Source organism: Oncorhynchus gorbuscha, linkage group LG06 (genome assembly GCF_021184085.1).
Source record: "Oncorhynchus gorbuscha isolate QuinsamMale2020 ecotype Even-year linkage group LG06, OgorEven_v1.0, whole genome shotgun sequence".
NCBI classification, from domain to species: domain Eukaryota; kingdom Metazoa; phylum Chordata; class Actinopteri; order Salmoniformes; family Salmonidae; genus Oncorhynchus; species Oncorhynchus gorbuscha.
The window spans coordinates 22,733,800-22,757,022 of record NC_060178.1 but is presented as its reverse complement, the minus strand read 5'-3'; the positions used below and the strand labels follow the sequence as shown (position 1 = coordinate 22,757,022).

Genomic DNA, 23,223 nt, shown 5'->3' with positions numbered 1-23,223 from the left:
TACATCCACATTTACTATTTAGTATTTATTAGGATCCCTATTAGCTGTTGCCAAGGCAGCAGCTACTCTTCCTGGAGTCCAAACGAATAAAACATTTACATCACAACAAAACAATAGCCTACATCATAAATAAAACAGTACATAATACAAGACATTGTTACATTATTACTCTATTATTACAAATGTATAATATACAATTTACAATAATACTATCTATATTGTGGATTTTATTTTTTTAGTTTAGTTTATTAATTCAACCATTTAAAAAAAAAACAGGCACACATAAAACTTGAAAAAGCCATACTGTACATGAGTTAAATCATGGAGGATAACACACAAAGTCTGGGACTTTCCTTTGTGGTCCTCTTGAAACAAGATGGCTAGGCAAGATCCATCACGGCTGAACACAGTTGTAACGACGTTCGTCTGTTGTAAGAAGAGTGTCAGACCGAAATGCAGCGTGTAGGTTACTCATGACTTTAATGAATGAAAAGGTACATGAAATAACTGAATACGAAAACAACAAACGAAACGTGAAACTAATTACAGCCTATCTGGTGACTACTACACAGAGACAGGAACAAACACCCACAAAATACAACGCGAACTCAGGCTACCTAAATACGGTTCCCAATCCGAGACAACGAGAATCACCTGACTCCAATTGAGAATTGCCTCAGGCAGCCAAGCCTAACTAGACACACCCTAATCATACACAATCCCAATTAATACAAACCCCAATACGAAACACAACATATAAACCCATGTCACACCCTGGCCTACCCAAACATATACCAAAAACACAAAAACAATGACCAAGGCGTGACAGAACCCCCTCCCTCCTAAGGTGCGGACTCCCGGACGCACCTCAAGAGCATAGGGAGGGTCCGGGTGGGCGTCTGTCCATGGTGGCGGTTCTGGCTCGGGACGTGGACCCCACTCCATTAATGTCCTAGTTCCTCCCCTTAGCGTCCTGGGATCATCCACCTTCTCCGCCGACCATGGCCTAATAGTCCTCACCCAGATCCCCACATAACTGAGGGGCAGCTCGGGACAGAGGGGCATCTCAGGACAGAGGGGCATCTCAGGACAGAGGGGCATCTCAGGACAGAGGGGCATCTCAGGACAGAGGGGCAGCCCGGGACAGAGGGGCAGCTCGGGACAGAGGGGCAGCCCGGGACAGAGGGGCAGCCCGGGACAGAGGGGCAGCCCGGGACTGAGGAGCAGCCCGGGACAGAGGGGCAGCGCGGGACCGAAGCAGCCCCGGACTGAGGGGAAGCCCGGTACTGAGGGGAAGCCCGGTACTGAGAGGAAGCCCAGTACTGAGAGGAAGCTCAGTACTGAGAGGAGTAAATCCTGGCTGGTTGGTGGAACTGGATGATTCAGGTTGTCTGGCCGATCTAGAAGATCTTGGCAGACTGGCACTTCTGGCGGATCTTGGCAGACTGGCATTTCTGGCGGATCCTGGCAGACTGGCGACGCTGGGCCGACTGGCAGCGCTGGGCAGACTGGAGACTCCGGCAGCGCAGGAGAGGAGAAAGGCTCTGGCTGTGCTAAACAGGCGGGAGACTCCAACAGCGCAGGAGAGGAGAAAGGCTCTGGCTGCGCTAAACAGGCGGGAGACTCCGATAGCGCAGGAGAGGAGAAAGGCTCTGACTGTGCTAAACAGGCGGGAGACTCCAACAGCGCAGGAGAGGAGAAAAGCGCTGGCTGCGCTGAACAGGCGAGGCGCACTGGAGGCCTGGTGCGTGGTGCTGGAACTGGTGGTACTGGCTCGAGGACACGCACAGGAAGCCTGGTGCGGGGAGCTGCTACCGGAGGACTGGTGTGTAGAGGTGGCTCTGGATAGACCGGACCGTGCAGGCGCACTGGAGCTCTTGAGCACCGAGCCTGCCCAAGCTTACCTGGCTCGATGCCCACTCTAGCCCAGCCAATAGGAAGGGCTGGTATGTGCCGCACCTGGCTCTGCACCCGCACTGGAAACACCGTGCGCTCCATAGCATAACACGGTGCCTGCCCGGTCTCTCTAGCCCAACGGTGAGCACAGGGAGTATGCGCAGGTCTCCTACCTGGCATAACTATTCTCCCTTCTAGCTCCCCCCCAATATTTTTTTTGGCCTGTTTTTCCGGCTTCCAACCGCGTCGCCGTGCTGCCTCCTCATACCTGCGCCTCTCCGCTTTAGCTGCTTCTATTTCCTCCTTGGGACGGCGATATTCTCCCGGCTGTGCCCAGGGTCCTTTTCCGTCTAATTCCTCCTCCCATGTCCAAATCTCCAAGTGGTGCAGCCTCTCCCACTGCAACTGCTCTTCACGATTAACAGGGAGAGTAGGCTCAGGTCTGACTCCTGACTCAGCCACTCTCTCTCTGCGCTCTCCCCCGTTACTTTCGGTTTTCGCTCTGCGTCTCCGTGTTTTCCTTTTTGACTCCATTCGTCTATAGCCCTCTTCGCATTGCTGTAGGGAATCCCAGGCGGGCTCCTGCACTCTCTCCGGGTCGGCCGCCCACCTGTCGATTTCTTCCCACGTCGTATAATCCATGCCTCTACCGTCCATAACGTCCTCCTTTAGATCCTGCCAGTTTACACACTGCTCGGTCTGTGAGTGGTGGGTGTTTCTGTAATGTCGTTCGTCTGTTGTAAGAAGAGAGTCAGACCGAAATGCAGCGTGTAGGTTACTCATGACTTTAATGAATGAAAAGGTACATGAAATAACTGAATACGAAAACAACAAACGAAACGTGAAACTAATTACAGCCTATCTGGTGACTACTACACAGAGACAGGAACAAACACCCACAAAATACAACGTGAACTCAGGCTACCTAAATACGGTTCCCAATCCGAGACAACGAGAATCACCTGACTCCAATTGAGAATCGCCTCAGGCAGCCAAGCCTAACTAGACACACCCCTAATCATACACAATCCCAATTAATACAAACCCCAATACGAAACACAACATATAAACCCATGTCACACCCTGGCCTACCCAAACATATACCAAAAACACAAAAACAATGACCAAGGCGTGACAACAGTATTGCATTGAGATAATAAAACGTACAAACAAAGAAGAAGAACATCTATCTCATCATTGCAGTGACATCATAGGGGTCATTCATATGGGCACAGAAGACATCAAACTGTTTTTTACTTTATATTTAAAGCTCCCTAGATAGGACGTCATTTCATGGGCAGAGGCAACTCATTCCACTCTGAGGCACCAGTATAAAAAAGGGTACCTTTCCCAGCATTCCTCCTGAACATGTATAAGAACACATTAGCAACATCTGGTGCTGTGATTGTGTGCATCCCAAACATGGGGAAAGTAATTACTTAAATATCTGGGTGCAGAACCATAAAAACTCCTATAACCCAAACTCAGTCTAATCTGGGACACCCTATCTTCAACAGGCAGCCATGTGAGTATGTGGACTCATCTTCAATACTACCCTGATTAGCTTATTCTGGGCTATCTGGAGCTTCCCCTTCATAAGCTTAGATAAGCTCCAAAACCAGGAAGTACTAGCGTAGTCAAAATGGCATTGAATGAGGACAGTGGCTAGCACTCTCATGGAGTCCTTATCAAACAGCTTGGACTTTCTAGACAAAAACGTAGTCCTGGCATTAACCTTCCCTAAGCACTTTAAGTGGCCATGCTCATACCTTCCAAACTTCCATCAAGGATGCATCCCAGGTAGCTAACAGAGGTTTTAGTAGTCAGCAGCTCACCCCCTAACTCCACTCTGATTTCAGAGGACCTACACATTTTAGGTCTGGACCCCAAAATAATTGCTTCAGTTTTCCCTAAGTGCAGAGATAGCTTATTATCTCCAAGCCATTTGCTAATGTTAGTAAGCTCAGTGCTAATTATGCTCTACAACATAGTTTTCCTATTGTGAGACACCAGAAGTGTATAGTCATTTGCACAAATGAAAAGACGGCAAGAACCAGCATCTTTCATATCGTATATATACGGAACAATAGAGGCCCAAGCACACTCCCCTGGTTGTCCAATCTATGTCCAAAGTTGAAGATGGAAGAGACACACAGCACATGATTCACTCGCTGTAACTATGCTACCCAGCCATGCTCCATGTAACTCCAGGCTCTATTGGATAAGTGATAAAACACTAATTAGAGTAGAAAAGGACATTGATTGACCAAGATAGCATCTTGATTAGTACTAAATCGTTGTCACTGTGGCCTGTTGAGTGGCCCCTTCTATTGTTGTGGTGTTTAATATAGGCCGTCGCCATTCCCCTGCCTCGTGTCAACGCATGGAGAATAATACTCTGTCTCGCCAAGCCCCAAAACCCAGTCATTAACTACTAGCTAGTTTCTTCTACCTGCTCCTAATTCTTGCCATTTGTCTCCATTAAAATAAATGAGTGCGACGATAACGTTATGTTAGTTTAAAGTAGACCGCTGCTCCTTGCATTTTTGGAATGTTCTTTCTCTTTTTTCCTGTGCAGGGTGAATAAGTGACTCTCAACATCGATTAATGACATCTATCTATTTCCTGTGGGGCCCGCTTTTATTTATCTGGTCCTCTCCTCTCCCAGACACACGCATCATCATCCCTTTGCTGTTGGAGTCATTTAAGAAACATTTACTGTGTTTTGTCTGGAGCCTCAGTAGTCTGCTGTAGGCCTCCTTCCCTTCCCTTCCCTCTCTGTCTCTCTCTTTTTTTCCCACATTTCTTCCTCTGGCTGGGAGTAAAGCTCTTTGTTTTCTATTGGTGTTGTCCCTGGTGCTTGCACTGCAAAGAACACGTTTTCTCCTGACATGTTCTTAATTGATCCATGGCAGCAGCTTTGTGCTCTCCTGTTTTTCGCTGCTTTAATAATTCATATCTTCCGTTCTCCAGAGGAGCTTCTATCGTGTTCTTTGGGGGAAAAGAAACATATTGTCTTAGGCCTTTTTTCAGATGTGCTGTCAGTGATTGTAAACATTGTGAATCATTTCTCATACCGTTATAAGAAATAACTTTGTGAAGTTCATGTGTAAATACAGTAAGGAACTTAAAGCAATTATTCACTATTAATTCCAGAGTGTACAGACATTCTTCCGCTGCAAAATTAATGTTCCGCATCGCTTCGGGGTTGGGAGATATTCTCAATCAGGAAGACAGTTATTATAGCCATTAAAATAACCATCCACTTTAGGTAATGAACACAATTAGCCGTTACACCAATAGCATACCTTTGCAGGAGAGCATTCCTCCCCACCCACTGAGGCACAGATAAATAGGCCACTTTGTCAAGCTGTAAACTCCCACATGTTTACTAAGGCCAGGGCAGAGATGCTTTGTCAAGCTGAAAACTCCCACATGTTTACTAAGGCCAGGGCAGAGATGCTTTGTCAAGCTGTAAACTCCCACATGTTTACTAAGGCCAGGGCAGAGATGCTTTGTCAAGCTGTAAACTCCCACATGTTTACTAAGGCCAGGGCAGAGATGCTTTGTCTAGCGACTTTAGAACACTAATGAAGGCTAAAAACAGAAATAGATTGTTGTTTTATAATGTATATTTCTTTTCAACATCCATTGTCCTACAAGAGTGTCTGAACACTCTCACATATCTACTGTATACTTACTGACATCCTTTACTGTCTGTCTGTCTGTCTGTCTGTCTGTCTGTCTGTCTGTCTGTCTGTCTGTCTGTCTGTCTGTCTGTCTGTCTGTCTGTCTGTCTGTCTGTCTGTCTGTCTGTCTGTCTGTCTGTCTGTCTGTCTGTCTGTCTGTCTGTCTGTCTGTCTGTCTGTCTGTCTGTCTGTCTGTCTGTCTGTCTGTCTGTCTGTCTGTCTTTCTTTCTTTCTTTCTTTCTCTGTGTGTCTGTAGGTCTTCTTCAGGAGTCTTTCATTGACGAACCAGACGGTCTGGTATCCATCAACCTGCTAGTCGTGTCTGCAGTCTCAGCCTTTGCCACAGGGGCGGTGCTGTCTGGCCTGGCTGTCTGCTGGATCATGAGTCATCGCCACCGCCACCGCACGCGAGGGACAGGAGCCAACAATAGGAGCCGTAAAGGGGACAAAGAGCAGAACATGCTAGGTCAGGGGCGGAGTGGCTCGGTGATGAGTGTGACCCGTACCAGTGGCAGCGAGAGGACACGGTCACATTCCCAGGCAGACAACCCGTTCGTAACGCCCAATGGCTGGCCTAAAGGAGAGATAGACCCAGGCCTACCTACTCCAGAACAGACTCCCCTGCAGCAGAAACGGCCTCCACCCAGTATGAGGCTCCCAGACGGAGACTGGGACCAGAGTCAGACCTTCCTCAACTCAGTGGGCATGCCCTGCCCAGCCAACTCAGTCATCTACCTGAGCTCCAAGTTCCTGCAGGAGAGAGGGGGCAGGCACGAGGACCCAGGGAACGTGGGGCCCCCCAACACGGAGCGAACACGTTACCTGGTCCTGGCCAACCACCGGGAGCCCCACGGAGGACAACCCAGGACCACCCTGAGGAACTCTGCGGGCGAGTACAACTATCCAGCCACACCGCAGGACTCCCCAGACCGCAGGAGGGTGGTCTCAGCCCCCAGCAACCAGATGGACTTTGGGGACCCCCCCCGCTGGACCCATGAGGGGCTCAACTATAACAGCAACAACGGAGGGCCCTACCACTCCCAGCGCCCGGGCCTGATTCGGGCCAACCACCACGGCCTGTCCGACTTCAATCACCTGATGGGAAAGAGTGTGGGCGAGCATACCCATAGTGGCCAGTGAGAAGAAGAGTGCCATGAACCCCCCTCTCTGAAACCCATTTCCCCTCAGCAACTGGAATACCCCTCAGACTCTCCCATCCCAAATCCTGCCCTGTCTGTTCTCTCTCACTGTCATTCAATGTTCTGACATCCCCTGGCGCGTAGCCTGGCTGCCTGACTAACTGACGGAAGAGACTGGGCCACCAGAATCCAGCAGCTTAGAGAGAGAAAGAAAGAGAGAGAGTTAAAGAGAGGAGGTTATTCTCCTCATGGCTACTGCTCTCGCCCTGAGAGGTGCACCCCTCTGCTCCGTAAGTGGTTTAACCTGTGGAGCTGGGGCTGGACACAATGAGACCAATCTCAAGGACTAGTAAGCGGTGCAAGGGAAGGAACATTTTGTGAAAAAGGAATTTAAAAAACGGACAACCGCTTCACTGATAATTTAGCATTCAGCTTCAGTTGTGAAAGGTCTCCTTCTACTATCTTGTGCTCTGCAAGTCATTCATGTTGTGTGACATTTTTATTTCTGCTTTACTTTTGTGCCAGCATCCAGGAGACAACCATGTGTTTGTCCTTGGTTTTCAGGCCAACTCTATCACTCAGCTCTATCCATCAGCTTGAGTTTGGTAGGTATTAGCAATGCCAGAGAACACTGAATCACACATTAAAGGAGAGGCTTCCTGTCTTAATGTGAGCATACAACACACTGGAGCTTCTTATAGGAATAAGCTTGATAACGATGTCAACGATTATTCCCATTGTGTTAACAATCATGGAAAAAACACACATTTCTAGTGTTTCTGAAGCTCTATTAAGTGTTTATAAATCAGATCGTGTAATGATTATATCCCCACCCAAGTCTTCAGCCCAGAACTATCAACGACAGCACTGGACTTGAACATGACAAAAACCAGGAGGGAGGAGATATGAAGATGGTACCTTCTCATTTGATAAAAAGTGGAGGGAACAAGGAAAGAGGGCAGAGAATGGTATGAGAACTCCCTCCCCCTCCCTCTCTCCTTCTCTGTCTCCCTCTCCCTGGGTCTGTGTGACCTGACCTGAAGCCTAGGCTGCCCGACCTGTTGGAGAGGAGAACACACAGCCCATGTAGGGGAATGTGAGCATGGCTGTGGGAGATAGCGGGTCCTGGACCCTGCCACTGCGGAGTTCCATTCAGGCTCCTCTCCCTGACACTGAGTCTCTTTGTGTCCTGGAGCAGGAGGAGATGGCTACAACAAATAGCGGTTAAGAGTCAGGCCAGGCAGGACAAACCCAGCTTCCTAGCCCAGTGGAATATCAATGAGGAAAGCAGCACTCCCCTGCCCGTCCCTCCGGCCCCCTCACATACACGGGCACCGTTTGGGACTGGGGCTGAGACCAGGCAGGGTGGTGGGCGCACGGATGGGTTGATAGGGCTAGGGCTGGGACCAGGCAGGGTGGTGGGCCCACGGATGGGTCGATAAGGCTGGGACCAGGCAGGGTGGTGGGCCCACGGATGGGTCGATAGGGCTGGGACCAGGCAGGGTGGCGGGCCCACGGATAGGTCGATAAGGATGGGACCAGGCAGGGTGGTGGGCCCACGGATGGGTCGATAGGGCTGGGACCAGGCAGGGTGGCGGGCCCACGGATAGGTCGATAAGGCTGGGACCAGGCAGGGTGGTGGGCCCACGGATGGGTCGATAGGGCTGGGACCAGGCAGGGTGGTGGGCCCACAGATGGGTCGATAGGTCTGGGACCAGGCAGGGTGGTGGGCCCACGGATGGGTCGATAGGGCTGGGACCAGGCAGGGTGGTGGGCCCACGGATGGGTCGATAGGGCTGGGACCAGGCAGGGTGGTGGGCCCACGGATGGGTTGATAGGACTGGGGCTGGGACCAGGCAGGGTGGTGGGCCCACAGATGGGTCGATAGGGCTGGGACCAGGCAGGGTGGTGGGCCCACGGATGGGTCGATAGGGCTGGGACCAGGCAGGGTGGTGGGCCCACGGATGGGTCGATAGGGCTGGGCCTGTCAGACTGGCATCATTCAGACTGCAGATCACTATTTCCCTGCCTTTCAGCGTCTCCCACTAGATCTCTGGCCCAGCCGCCATTATCAATCCCCAAACATTTACAAATCAGTGTAAACTGCATCACTGCGATGGGCGCCGGGTGGCAACATGCTTGGGAGCACATAGACTGGCTTCATTAGTGGGTCTGTGGGCTGGGAGGAGCAGAGGAGTAGAGCAGGAGAGAGATGTACTGAGGCTGGAGGGGCATAGGAGGAGCAGGGGCTGGGCTTTGTATGACTGGCAGAGAGTGGAGGTAGAGAAACACAGCAGCACCAGTGCACACATGTAGATATGTACAGGGCTTAAATACCGAGGTATGCTGACCTGCAGGGGGAGCAGATGGCGAGGAAACCTGGCCTGTATAGAGCCAGCTGTGTGGTGGGCTGAGGAGAGGAGCCAGGCTGGGCGGTGGGATTGTTTGTCTTAATGTGAAGGGCTAACCCACTGAGGTAGAATACTAAATGAGATTAATGTAGTGTAAGCACATGATCTAGCTGGGTAGAAATGCCAACACATGGCTGGGTTCAGGGAAACAGCTCAACAACTGAACGAGTGTGTGTGTGTGTGTGTGTGTGTGTGTGTGTGTGTGTGTGTGTGTGTGTGTGTGTGTGTGTGTGTGTGTGTGTGTGTGTGTGTGTGTGTGTGTGTGTGTGTGTGTGTGTGTCTGTGTGTCTGTGTGTCTGTGTGTCTGTGCTTGAGTGCTTGAGTGCGTGGGTGTTTGTTTCTGTACTTGTATTACAGTAGTAATGAGTGTTGCCATGAATGAGTAATGTAGTGGGCTGGGGAGGGGGGGGGTATAGCATTAGCACAGTGAAGACATTCTTTACATATTCCATACTATAGTAGACAACCCCTCCTCCTCCTCCCATCTCCATTGTAGCCCTGAGAGGAGTGTTGGTTGAGAATATGGGGCCTTGACAAAGTTTTGACCCCCTGTTGCACCCTCTCCTCTCTGTCACCCCGCTAGTTGCGTCCCCTAAGTGCAGTGTGTGATTGAGTCCTGCTCTGCCTGCCCAGCCAGCCGTGCTCCTGCCCCCTCTCTTACACTGTTTCACGAAACATGCTTGATTAGGCAAAGTATATCCCATCCCCTAATGGTGTGATGAGCCCCTGAGAAGATTACTACAGACACATCGAGAGGGAGACGAGCACCCACTCTCATCCCCAGAAATCACCCCTGCATACTCAAACACACACACACACACACACACACACACACACACACACACACACACACACACACACACACACACACACACACACACACACACACACACACACACACACACACACACACACACACACACACACACACACACACACAGCACCCTAACCAAATTCAGGATGTAATTTAATTACGATCCGCTGTCATCACCAGGCCAGGGAGGAGGGAGGCTTGTGGCTCAGACCCAGAGATGTGCTCTTTGGAAGAGCCACATGATAATATGATTCTCTTAGTCCCCCATGACTATACATGAAAGAATCTAGGGTTCCCCTTTCTATAGCGCTTCAGGCTTGCACACACACACACACACACACACACACACACACACACACACACACACACACACACACACACACACACACACACACACACACACACACACACACACACACACACACACACACACACACACACACACACACACACACACACACACACACACACAATCAGCCTCTTCTTCTCTGCCCCATGATGTATAATCATGCTGTGTCCCTCTGCTGTTTAGCTTCTACAATCAAACAGAGGCAGTTTCTAAATGTGTCAACACCAGAATGAGAAATCTGGGTAATTTACTGTGAAGCGCTCCAAAATCTTTGCTCTTTGAAAATCAGATTTGAAATGTTTTAACCGTTTTTTCATACATTAGCAATCCTCTGATGCAGTAAATTGTTTTCTTTGGCAGCCATTTCTTTCTGCTGGGAGATTTTTGTTTGGTTCTGTTTGATATGTAGCTCATACAGTGTCGCCCCCTCCCTCCCCCTCTCCCACATGACCCGATCTGTGTGTATAAATATCATGGACTGTGTGTGTGTGCCTGAGGCCATGCCATTGTCTGTTGTTGGCTCGTTTTCCTCGGTAACCCAGTGATTAGCTAATGGCCCCCGGCCAGAAACTGCCATGTCGGGATGGGACACCCTAGAAAGAGCCAAACCAAATAAGGAGACATGTAACCCAGTCTGCTGAGGAATTAACACAGGCAGCAGACATTTTACTCATCCAGCGAAACACATCGAAGGATAAGCACAAAAACGTTTGCATTTTTGTAAAGTTGTAGAGAACATTCTATTTAGTCCGCACTGATCATTCTTGTCATGTTTTCATTATTTTTCAATTTTTTTGTTTCTATGGTAATATTTGTTTGGGTTTTTGGGGTTTTGTTGTATTGGATTTTGATTTGCTCTCTGGTGTGTGAGTTTGATGATGATGATGATGATGATGATGATGATGAAGAAGATGATATTGATTAGGAGGAAGATGATGGTGAGGATGATGATTAGGAGGAAGATGATGACGATGTGTATGACGAAGAGGATGAGGATAATGATGATTCTGTACTGTGAACAGCATCTCAGTATTTGCTCCCACTCTGATGCCTGAGTCGTGTCTGAGAGGTGGAGAAGAGGAGAGGACCTGGCAATACAGACTGGCGATCACAATGAAGTGAACTTTCCCACAAAGAGAACTTTCCCACTCGAGTCTCCTGCTACTGTGACAGTCCTGTGGCTCTCACCAGAGGCTATCTGTCCCTGTCTGTGACCAGGGACACTGTCATTAAAAAACACCACGTGTCCCTGTGTGTACATAATCTCAATGCTTAAATGTAATTTAAGTGCAGTAGCTGCATGACACAGCCTCTGTGTGTACATATGTAGAGACATGTGAATTTGTACAGTACATGCAAGTGTGTGTGCTTGTGTCCGCAAATGTCCATCAGACAAACACATGCATGCACCCTCAAGCAACTGCACAAGACACACACACACACACACACACACACACACACACACACACACACCCTTCAGCAGTTGAACACCATTTCCACATCATCCTCAGCGCTGCCTGTCACTTAGCATGGAGACTTTGCTCTCTGTCAACTTTCTTATTCTAATAAACCACTCAGACATTGACCATCTATCTACCTGTGACAGTTTTTGCTCTGGTAATTACTTTTTCTTCTCCTCCTAAGGGGATGACAGTATTTATATAGGCAGTATATAACTAATTACTTGTCTGTGCTTCAACTTTATTTGTAAGATAGACATTTAGTACGTTGCTATCAATTGAGTGTCAAATGCATTAGTACACTTCTGTTTAACCATGGTGTAGTTAGAAAATACCACCACTGTCCAACAGAGAGTGCTGTTTCTCCAACAATGGCCTGGGACAGTCGTAAAATAAGGTCTGAACCATGCCTCCCCCTCTGCCATGGCAGTCCAATGCGGTCCTCCGCTTTGCCATAATGAGTAATACCGCATTTGACTATTGTGAGCATTAACCATCCAAAAGCATCAGAATGAACAATATACATATTTTCTCTCTCTCTCTCTCTCTCTCTCTCTCTCTCTCTCTCTCTCTCTCTCTCTCTCTCTCTCTCTCTCTCTCTCTCTCTCTCTCTCTCTCTCTCTGTGGGGAGTGTATAAGGCAGTAACACATCTGTTGACAGGTAAAGGGGTTGTGAGGCCTGTCAGTGCTTGATGGGTCCTCATACCTGGCAGTGAGGTGCTGGAGCCACGCACCCCGCCCTCACTCAGCCACCTCATCCCTTGCTGGTGTCACCTGTTTTCATACATTTTCAGAATCAATCAGCCGAGCCATGGATCCATTCATGTGATTAATGTAATTCATGAATGGATTGGACCAATGCCAGCCCAGCAGACACTGTCGGGTTGACGTATATCTAAGCTCACTGCAGGCTAACAGTGAGACACAGCCCTGTTATGTGTATTCAGATTCCAGCCACAACGTGTCTTTTGGCATTAATTACAGGGCTGAATTGTGTAAACATCCTGAATATAATATAAGACACAGGATGTAATTTGAGGGCCCTCTAGCCGACATATTCATCAGGCACCTCAGAGAGAGAGAGAAGCAGAAGGTAATTCTATTTAATGCTCTATCTGTTTGCTTTCAGGCACCAACACAGACACGGGGGCTGCCTACGCAGCACACAGACATACAGATCACACACACTCAAGCACAGAGGGCGCAAAGGACTGTAAAATTATACAATCACTATCAGTATGGACATTGATCAGGTCTCTATTTAACTACCTACCACAGTCGTCTCCTGGGACAGAAACCATCCATATAACATTGCTCTCTACAATGTTGACCGTATATGATTTCTATAATAGGGCATTTCTATTCTGATTTTATACGCCTTTTCAATATCAATTTTCCAATACAAACACTGTCAATATTGATTATTCAATATAAACATTGTCAATATCTATCATCCAACAATGGGCGTTAGGTAGCCTAGTGGTTAGAGTGTTGTGACAGTAACTAAATGGTTGCTAGATCAAATCCTTAAGGTAAAAATCTGTTCTGGCCCTGAACAAAGCAGTTAACCCACTCTATCTAGGCTGTCATTGTACATAAGAATCTGTTATTAACTGACTTGCCTGGTGAAATAATGGAAATGTACTGTATTTTAGCGTGAAGAACCGAGCAGGGTGTGATGACCAGCCTGAACACACGGGGGAGACATTAGCTTGCCAAAAAGTTAGGTCCAGAAAAGAAGCACATTTTACGCTACCTTTCTTGTTAGAAAAGACGACACCAGACACCTAGATAGGAGGAAAATATGTATAGAATTTATATATCGTATAACCATCAGAATATTTTTATGATACTTCAAGTGACAGCATTCACTAGGCCAAAACAGAATATAGAGTAGCTGAAAATTCCTCTCCATTCCTACCTATACAGTTCTAGAGAGAGCAGTTCTCTCTGAAGAGGCTTCTTGGTTCTCTCTTTTGTTAACCTCCCTGGAATCAGTTCCTTGCGGAACTCCTTCACTAAGAAGAAATATCCAATAGCATCTAAACAGCAGCTTGTTGTGGCAATCCCTTCTGAGACATGATAGAAGTTACGCATTAAATTATACTGTTGGCAGTCAAGGGGGACTTTGGAAGCAACATAGAATTTCATGAAAAATGCAATATGGATAGGAGTGTAACAGATGAAAAAGACAACCAAATTGGCTGATATTATTCTAATACTTTTCCTGCTGTGCTTATATGAGTGCGTGTCCTTGTAGGCCAGCAGAGTGCAGATCGTCTGACATGAACAAAGCAGCATTGTGAGAAGAGGAGCCACATATCCCAGTATCTCCAGAGTCACAATAAAGTCCAGTGGAAAGGGACGGGTGTCTTTCTCAAAGCAAGCCAGTCTGTGCTCAGGCCCATTGGGCTCCCTGAATATCACACATAGGAACACAATAGTCACCCATATCATCGCACACACTACAACAGCCACTTGTTTTTTGGAGACACTTCTCCTGGAGTGGAAGGGAAACTGAATGGCAATGAATCTCTGGACACTTACAGCTGTAACAGTGAAGATGCTAGCGTACATGTTGGCGAAGTGGATCAGAACAAGAGCGGCACAGAGGCCTGGAGGGTCCAGGGTGAAGAAGGTGTGGTAGATCCTGAAGGGCAAGAAGGCGATGAGGACACAGTCGGCCACGGCCAGGTTGAGCATGTAGATGTGTGTGTCTGTCCAGCTGGCTCTCTTCCGATAGAACATCCTCAGTGCAGAGAGATTCAGGACCAGACCCAGAACAAACACAGGGCTGTACACAACCCGCTGGAACAGCCGTACCTCCTCCGTCATGTTGAGGTTACAGAGGTGCTGTCCGTGTGAACGGTTGGACATCCTTCTCACTAAGATGAAGAGTATGAACATGATCATGATGTGTGTACTGATTACATCGAAAATGAGGAACATTACATTCTTCTGAAGTTGGTAATGTCTTGCTATTTCAAGTGTGTATTACTAAAAGTGAATCTACTAAAAGTTACACTCAGTTAGCAGCAATCAATTGCTGTTTTAGGGCTCAGAGGCTAAAGTTTGTATAGTGACATACTGTACATCATCATTGTACCCATCATTGTGACACTTTTAACTCGGTCTATACATCCCAGTTCAATTGAACACACATCATTCTTTCTTTTGGTTTTGACAGTTTATAAATGTCTTACCTTAAATTGAGAGGAGCTCTGACAAAGGCAGTCTTTTTAATGTGATTGCCACCCACCAAGCCTGCAGATGTTTTTCACCTGTAAATGAAGTCTCCACTTTTACTTTCTACTTCTTCAAGCTGCATGAGAAGCTTGACATTTCTCCTTGACAACAGAAAAAGAAATCTGCCTTTGATAGGCTGCGGCCTATTTGCATTTCAAAGTGTAGAACTGGGAGTAACAGTTTGACACGATGACATTAAAGCGTAAAAACATCTCAACAATAAAGAGAGAACAGGAAAATAATCCTGCAGCAACATGAAATGTCAATTATTTTGTGGATAATAATTCATTCATATTTATGTACTGGTTTTGTAGGGGTTGATACATTAGAAAGGGCAAATCAAGTCTGACGTTTTAAAGTGGAAATTACAGAAATTTTAGAAGCCTTTTTAAACCTTGAATACATTACATGTTTGCCTTTCCTGCTGTACAGGGCATTTCCTGCAATAACAAAGTGATCCAATTAAGACCCTACACTTGTATATGCTGCGTTATGCACGTACATGTCTATTTGCACGTTCTAAAACCACATACAGAGCCTTCAGAAAGTATTCGCACCCTTTGATTTTCTCCACATTTTATTGTGTTACAACCTGAATTCAAAATGGATTAAATTGAGATTTTGTGTCACTGGCCTACACACAATACCCCATAATGTCAAAGTGGAAATGCGTGTTTAGAAACATTTATAAATTAATACAAATGAAAAAGCGAAAATGTCTTGAGTCAATGAGTATTCAGCCCCTTTGTTATGGCAAACCTAGATAAATTCAGGAATACAAATGTGCTTAACAAGTAGCATAAGTTGCATGGACTCACTCTGTGTGCAGTAATACTGTTTAACATAACTACTTCATCTCTGTACCCCACACATACAATTATTTGTAATGTCACTCAGTCGAGCAGTGAATTTCAAACACAGATTCAACCACAAAGACCAGGGTTTCCCAACGCCTCGCAAAGAAGGGCACCTATTGATGGGTAAAAATAAAAAGCAGACATTGAATATCCCTTTGAACATGGTGAAGTTATTCATTACACTTTGGATGATGTATCAATGCACCCAGTCACTACAATGATACAGGTGTCCTTCCTAACTCAGTTGCCGGAGAGGAAGGAAACTGCTCAGGGATTTCACCATGAGGCCAGTTACAGAGTTTAAAAACAGTTACAGAGTTTAATGGCCATGATAGGAGAAAACTGAGGATGGATCAACAACATCGTAGTTAAGCCACTATACTAACCTAAACGTCAGAGTGAAAAGAAGCAAGCCAGTACAGAATACAAATATTCCTAAACATCTATCCTGTTTGCAGTAAGGCACTAAAGTAAAACTGCAAAACGATGAGGCAAAGAAATATACTATATGTCCTGAATACAAAGCTTTATGTTTGGGGCAAATCCAACACAACACATCACTAAGTACCACTCATATATTCATCTTTCAAGCATGGTGGTGTCTGCATCATGTTATGGGTATGCCTTTCATTGGCAAGGACTATGGAGGTTTTTAGGATAAATATATACAAAATAGAGATAAGCACAGGCAAAATCCTGGAGGAAAACCTGGTTGTCTGCTTTCCAAATGTCCCTTTCAGCAGAACAATAACCTAAAACACAAAATATACTGTACACTGGAGTTGTTTACCAATATGACTTTGAATGTTCCTAAGTGGCCTAGTTACAGTTTGGACTTAAATCTGCTTGAAATTGTACGGTAAGACTTGAAAATGGCTGTCTAGCGATGATCAATAACCAACTTGATGGACCTTGAAGAATAAAAATAATAATAATGTGCAAATGTTGTACAATCCAGGTGTGCAAAGCTCTTAGAGACTTACCCAGAAAAGACTCACAGCTGTAATCACTGCCAAAGGTGATTGTAACATGTATTGACTCAGGGGTGTGAATACTGATGTAAATTAGATATTTCTGTATTTCATTTTCGATAAATTTGCAATTGAATCAATTTTGAATTCAGACTAACACAACAAAATCTGTAAAAAGTTAAGGGGTATGAATACTTTCTGAAGGCACTGTAGGTCTACAGCTGTCCTTCGCTGATAAAGTTTCAGTTTCACTTGCACGTACACAAATTGTTTACTGCTATTCATCCCTCAATCATCTAGATCATTTGAAATAGTGAGATTTTGGTTAAAATCACTGATTAGGGCTCCCGAGAGGCGCAACGGTCTAAGGCACTGCATCTCAGTGCTAGAGGCATCACTACAGACTCTGGTGTGATTCCAGGCTGTATCACAACCGTCGTGATTGGGAGTCCCATAGTTTGGCGCACAATTGGCCCTGCGTCGTCCAAGTTACGGTTTGCCGTGTTAGGCCGTCACTGTAAATAAGAATTTGTTCTTAACCGACTTGCATAGTTATTATATTATTTCAAATAAAATAGGCTTACTGTACCTTTCATAGAAAAGGACAGACAGAAAAGTACCAGACTGTTGATTTGAAACATAATCTTTTCAGTGGGCATAGATACTTATCATTACTGGAGATACAGTATATGCACATATTATGTCCTGATGTCTTGTTTTGACACTCTTTGTCCCTCTGTTACATGAGTTGTACTTCAACCTCTTATGTTGTACTGACAATGCTTGTAGCATGGGCGTCAAACAGACAAACATTTTGTGGTGAAAGGGCCCCGAGGGGAAGAAGAAAGCACGCTCCCTAAAGGGGCTTTGACGGACTTCATCTTTGTTCTTTTCAGAGCCTTTCATCCCTCACCATTTCCAATTTTCAAAGAAAATGTTTGTCCTCATTTTTACATCCAGTCACACTAAGGTGTTTATCTGTTATGTGACAAACTGTGCTTACTGGTAGCATCTGCCTTTGTCTGGCCGAGCAGGTTGGTGTGGAAACCAAGAATCGTCATGGAGACTGGGTTCAAAGGTCAGGTTATTTCAGAAGTGTGACACTGAGAGAGAAGATGGGAGAAAAAAAGAGTCTGTTTCTGAAATGATTTGGAGCAAAGTTAGATTATTCAGTATCCTCGCAAGCGTAATGCTCATGAGGCCCACTTTGTTTGACATTTTTCCTGGCTTCTTCTTATAATTTTGTGCTACCAACTCAAATGCATAGGCTACAAACAATATTTTTCTGACCAGGTAGTTCTTTGTTTCAAGTAGATGTTCTCGACTGCTGCTGCCCAGCCCTTTCTGTTCCCGGTTTGTCTGGTTTACTGTACATCTGTCTTAATTCTATTCCAACTACACTCATTGATATTCATGGACACACACACATAATGACTCACTCACTCACAATATAGTTAATTAAAGAGCAGTGTTGTTGAGGCTGCTGTAAATGTATGTGTCAAGGCTTGTGAATAGCACTGAGTGCTGTCGTGTTGTAACCTAATGAGGGTTAGAGTAATTGAAAAGCAATCCCTTCGGATTCATCAGGATCATGAGATGTGGTGCACCACGGTTTCCACATAAGATGTAGGAAAGAACATTCAGAGGCCAAAGACTTTAAAGGGGGGAAACTATTGTGAGAAACACTTCGTTTTTTTTTCAGACCTCAATCTCCCATTGATCAGTATTTGATTGAGTGTTTGCTGTTGTAAAGCATCCTCTCAGAAAAAATATATAAAAATACAGACTTTCTGACATTTAGATTAATTCAGATAAAGTTTTAACCGGCGATAGCAAACACCTACATAGCAGATGTTTTGGTAGCGACGGAGGTGGTACTGCACTTGAGCCGTCAAAACGGTGATCATTGAGGGAATTTGATTAATCTGGCCGGGGTGCCCGGGTTGGCATGTTTTGCGCCGTGTGAAGGTTCATTGCATTTGTTTTGGAACAAAACAAAAGGAGTGAGCCATGTGCTCCATTCAAAGCCCAGGTGAAGTCAGCTCAAAACAAAAGTGATGTCATTAAACAAGTGGAGTAGGCCTAATGAGTATGCTACTATGTTTTTACATGCAAAAGTGATTGCTTTGATGAAAAAGCTTTGTCTGCCAACCCATGAAAACTAGTTAGAAAATGCAAACATACAGTATATTTCATGGAAAGAGATGTCGTACAGTTGAAGTCGGAAGTCTACATACACCTTAGTCAAATACATTTAAACTCAGTTTTTCACAATTCCTGACATTTAATCTTAGTAAAAATTCCCTGTTTCAGGTCAGTTAGGATCACCGCTTTATTTTAAGAATGTGAAATGTCAGAATAATAGTAGAGAGAATGATTTATTTCACCTTTTATTTCTTTCATCACATTCGCAGTGAGTAAGAATGTTACATACACTCAATTAATATTTGGTAGCATTGCCTTTAAATGATTTAACTTGGGTCAAACGTTTCGGGTAGTCTTCCACAAGCTTCCCACAATAAGTTGGGTGAATTTTGACCCATTCCTCCTGACAAAGCTGGCGAAACTGAGTCAGGTTTGTAGGCCTCCTTGCTGGAACACACTTTTTCAGTTCTGCCCACAAATTCTCAATGGGATTGAGGTCAGGGCTTTGTGATGGCCACTCCAATACCTTGACTTTGTTGTCCTTAAGCCATTTTGCCGCAACTTTGGAAGTATTCTTGAGGTCATTGTTCATTTGGAAGACCCATTTGCGACCAAACTTGAACTTCCTTACTGAGGTCTTGAGATGTTGCTTCAATAAATCCACATAATTTTCTTCCCTCATGATGCCATCTATTTTGTGAAGTGCACCAGACCCTCCTGCAGCAAAGCACCCCCTCAACATGATGCTGCCACCCCCGTGCTTCACGGTTGGGATGGTGTTCTTCGGCTTGCAAGCCTACCCCTTTATCCTAACATAATGATGGTCATTATGGCCAAACAGTTGAATTTTTGTTTCATCAGACCAGAGGACATTTCTCCAAAAAAGTATGATCTTTGTCACCATGTGCAGTTGCAAACCGTAGTCCGGTTTTGAAGCAGTGGCTTCTTCCTTGCTGAGCGGCTTTCAGGTTATGTCGATATAGGACTCGTTTTCCTGTGGATATAGATACTTTTGTACCTGTTTCCTCCAGCATCTTCACAAGGTCCTTTGCTGTTGTTCTGGGATTGATTTGCACTTTTCGCACCAAAGTACGTTCATCTCTAGAAGACAGAACGTGTCTCCTTTCTGGGCAGTATAATAGCTGCGTGGTCCCATGGTGTTTATACTTGCATACTATTGTTTGTACAGATGAACGTGGTACCTTCAGGAGTTTGGAAATTGCTCCCAAGGATGAACCAGACTTGTGGAGGGCTACAATTTTTCTTCTGAGCTCTTGGCTGATTTCTTTTGATTTTCCCATGATGTCAAGCAAAGAAGCACTGAGTTTGAAGGTAGGCCTTGAAATGCATCCAGAGGTACACCTCCATTTGACTCAAAAACCATGTGTACTCTAAATACCATGCATTTAGTCTGGGCAGTGGAGAGACATATCATCAATGATTGAAGAACCCCAGTGGAGAGTCAGCAGAACAGGACTGCAGCCAGCAAGTTCATAGTCCCATCTGGTTGAGGTGTGAATCAGGGTCATTCTACCTGCATGCTCCTGAAGATCGTGTGAGGGAGCCTTGGCTCTCCTCCAAGGTAGTTTTATGAGCTGGCCTGTAGCACTGTTCAGTGTTAGCTGTAATTTCATTAAAAGCTACTCTGAGTGTCAGGTTACCACAGGGGTAAAAATGCCTGCTCATGATCCTCTGGTGTTCCTTAAAGGCGTTCACCAGAGGTCCGAATGATTATGCTGGCCTGGCCCCATTTCTGGGAAATTACAAATGAACATGAGTCAAGTGTTTTGTCACTATAACATAACATTACATACAGTAGAGTGCAGAGGACACTGGTGGGAGGAGCTATAGGAGGACAGACTCATTATAATGGCTGGAATGGATTTAATGGAACAGAGTCAAACAGGTGGTTTCCATATGTTTGATGTGTTTGATACCCTTCTATTTATTACATTCCAACCATTACATTAAACCCATCCTCATATAGCTCCTCCCACCAACATGCTAGCAGATACCCATAGACTTCCAGTTATTGCGCTAAAGCTAGTCAGCATTGGCTCGCTAAACTACCTCTAAAGCCTTGTTCACACTGCAGGCCTTAATGCTCAAATTAGTTTTGTTTTTCAAATCCGTTTTGGATTACTGGAGTGGCAGGGTAGCCTAGTGGTTAGAGTGTTGGACTAGTAACCGGAAGGTTGCAAGTTCAAACCCCCGAGCTGACACGGTACAAATCTGTCGTTCTGCCCCTGAACAGGCTGTTCCTAGGCTGTCATTGAAAATAAGAATTTGCCTGGTTAAATAAAGTAAAAATAAAATACTGACTGTCCAAACATGTTACAAGTGACCAACTCAGATTTGTGTGTGTTCAGACAGCAGCCATTTGCTGACAAGGCTACACTAGTTGTCATAATAACAATGGGTATGTGCAGTGGTGTGGGCTGATTGGTGCTTGTGCTTCCTCAGAAGTTATGTAGCAAGCTAAGGTGACAACAATGCATTTCCCAGTTGCTTTGAGTGTTCAAAATCATAGAGTAAGGACACTTTTAAAGCCTCAAAAGATAACATGATCCAACTTTTAAAACAAGTTATTTTTACCTATAGCAGTCAACTAGCTAGCTAGGTAGCTGTTTAGCTACCTAAGGTGATTTGAAATGTGACTTGAAATATCTGATTCCATGTGCTATTTTAATGTTCAGGCTACAGGAAAAAGAACAGATTCGAATCAGACATGCAAATAAATAGGATTTGAGTCACTTCAAACTGTCAATGTGAACATGGCTTAACTTCCTTCATACGGGACACAGGCACATAAAAGGTCCAGAACAAATTCAAAGAAATGTACAAGTATTATACAGAGCAATGAGTGCATGGTACTCCCTTCCATCTTATATAGTGCAACTGACTAGCAAACCTGGTTTAAAAAAAACAATAAAGCAACACCTCAAGGCCTCTCCCCATGTGACCTACTTGTTGTGTTTATGTACTGACATGTAACTGATAGATGCACACACACACACACACAACATGTTCATGTTTTTGAATGTACAGAAATTGTAAAGTCTTTTGTGTGTAATGTATTTTTCGTTATGTGCCGGACCACAGACTAGCTGTTGCTATTGGCGTCGGCTAATGGGGATCCTAATAAATCAAATAAAACAATTATCCGAACCCCAAAGCAACAATTTGGTGTTGAATAACAGATATATTGTAATGAACACGAGGGAAGACAGAGAGCTGGTTTCAAGCGCAGGGCACAGCAGGTGTTTATTGCAAAGGACCACAGGAGGAGGCAGGTAGCTGGGTCCAGGGGCAGGCAGAAGGTCATACACAGGAGGAGGCAGGTAACTGGGTCCAGGGGCAGGCATAAGGTAATACACAGGAGGAGGCAGGTAGCTGGGTCCAGGGGCAGGCAGAAGGTCATACACAGGAGGAGGCAGGTAGCTGGGTCCAGGGGCAGGCAGAAGGTCATACACAGGAGGAGGCAGGTAGCTGGGTCCAGGGGCAGGCAGAAGGTCATACACAGGAGGAGGCAGGTAACTGGGTCCAGGGGCAGGAACAAGGTCATACACAGGAGGAGGCAGGTAGCTGGGTCCAGGGGCAGGCAGAAGGTCATACACAGGAGGAGGCAGGTAGCTGGGTCCAGGGGCAGGCAGAAGGTCATACACAGGAGGAGGCAGGTACCTGGGTCCAGGGGCAGGCAGAAGGTCATACACAGGAGGAGGCAGGTAGCTGGGTCCAGGGGCAGGCAGAAGGTCATACACAGGAGGAGGCAGGTAGCTGGGTCCAGGGGCAGGCAGTTATGGTCATACACAGGAGGAGGCAGGTAGCTGGGACCAGGGGCAGGCAGTTATGGTCATACACAGGAGGAGGCAGGTAGCTGGGACCAGGGGCAGGCAGTTATGGTCATACACAGGAGGAGGCAGGTAGCTGGGTCCAGGGGCAGGCAGAAGGTCATACACAGGAGGAGGCAGGTAGCTGGGTCCAGGGGCAGGCAGAAGGTCATACACAGGAGGAGGCAGGTAGCTGGGTCCAGGGGCAGGCAGAAGGTCATACACAGGAGGAGGCAGGTAGCTGGGTCCAGGGGCAGGCAGAAGGTCATACACAGGAGGAGGCAGGTAGCTGGGTCCAGGGGCAGGCAGAAGATCATACACAGGAGGAGGCAGGTAGCTGGGTCCAGGGGCAGGCAGAAGGTCATACACAGGAGGAGGCAGGTAGCTGGGTCCAGGGGCAGGCAGAATGTCATACA

At 46.1% G+C, this 23,223-nt stretch overlaps 2 protein-coding genes across 6 annotated transcripts in view; one reads left to right on the top strand and one right to left on the bottom strand.

Annotated features, from left to right (window-relative positions):
• Positions 1–11,881, top strand: part of LOC124037706 (semaphorin-6B-like) — a 164,724-nt gene extending 152,843 nt beyond the window's left edge. For all 5 annotated transcript variants that reach the window (XM_046352685.1, XM_046352684.1, XM_046352688.1 and 2 more), the window contains one exon: positions 5,842–11,881. In XM_046352685.1, coding sequence (XP_046208641.1) covers positions 5,842–6,725 — 884 coding nt within the window. In that variant the 3' untranslated portion in view covers positions 6,726–11,881. The remainder of the gene's footprint in view (positions 1–5,841) is intronic.
• Positions 11,882–13,572: 1,691 nt separating this feature from the next.
• Positions 13,573–15,106, bottom strand: LOC124037055 (G-protein coupled receptor 55-like). The gene is made up of 2 exons (XM_046351683.1): positions 14,962–15,106; positions 13,573–14,643 (listed from the first exon to the last, which is right to left on the bottom strand). Exon 2 carries the CDS (start codon positions 14,633–14,635, stop codon positions 13,676–13,678), a length of 960 nt encoding a protein of 319 aa, XP_046207639.1. The 5' UTR covers positions 14,636–14,643; positions 14,962–15,106; the 3' UTR covers positions 13,573–13,675.
• Positions 15,107–23,223: the final 8,117 nt, after the last annotated feature.

Bases quoted from the DNA above. Each gene is read 5' to 3' on its own strand.
- LOC124037055 (XM_046351683.1), bottom strand. From the start codon at position 14,635: ATGTCCAACCGTTCACACGGACAGCACCTCTGTAACCTCAACATGACG.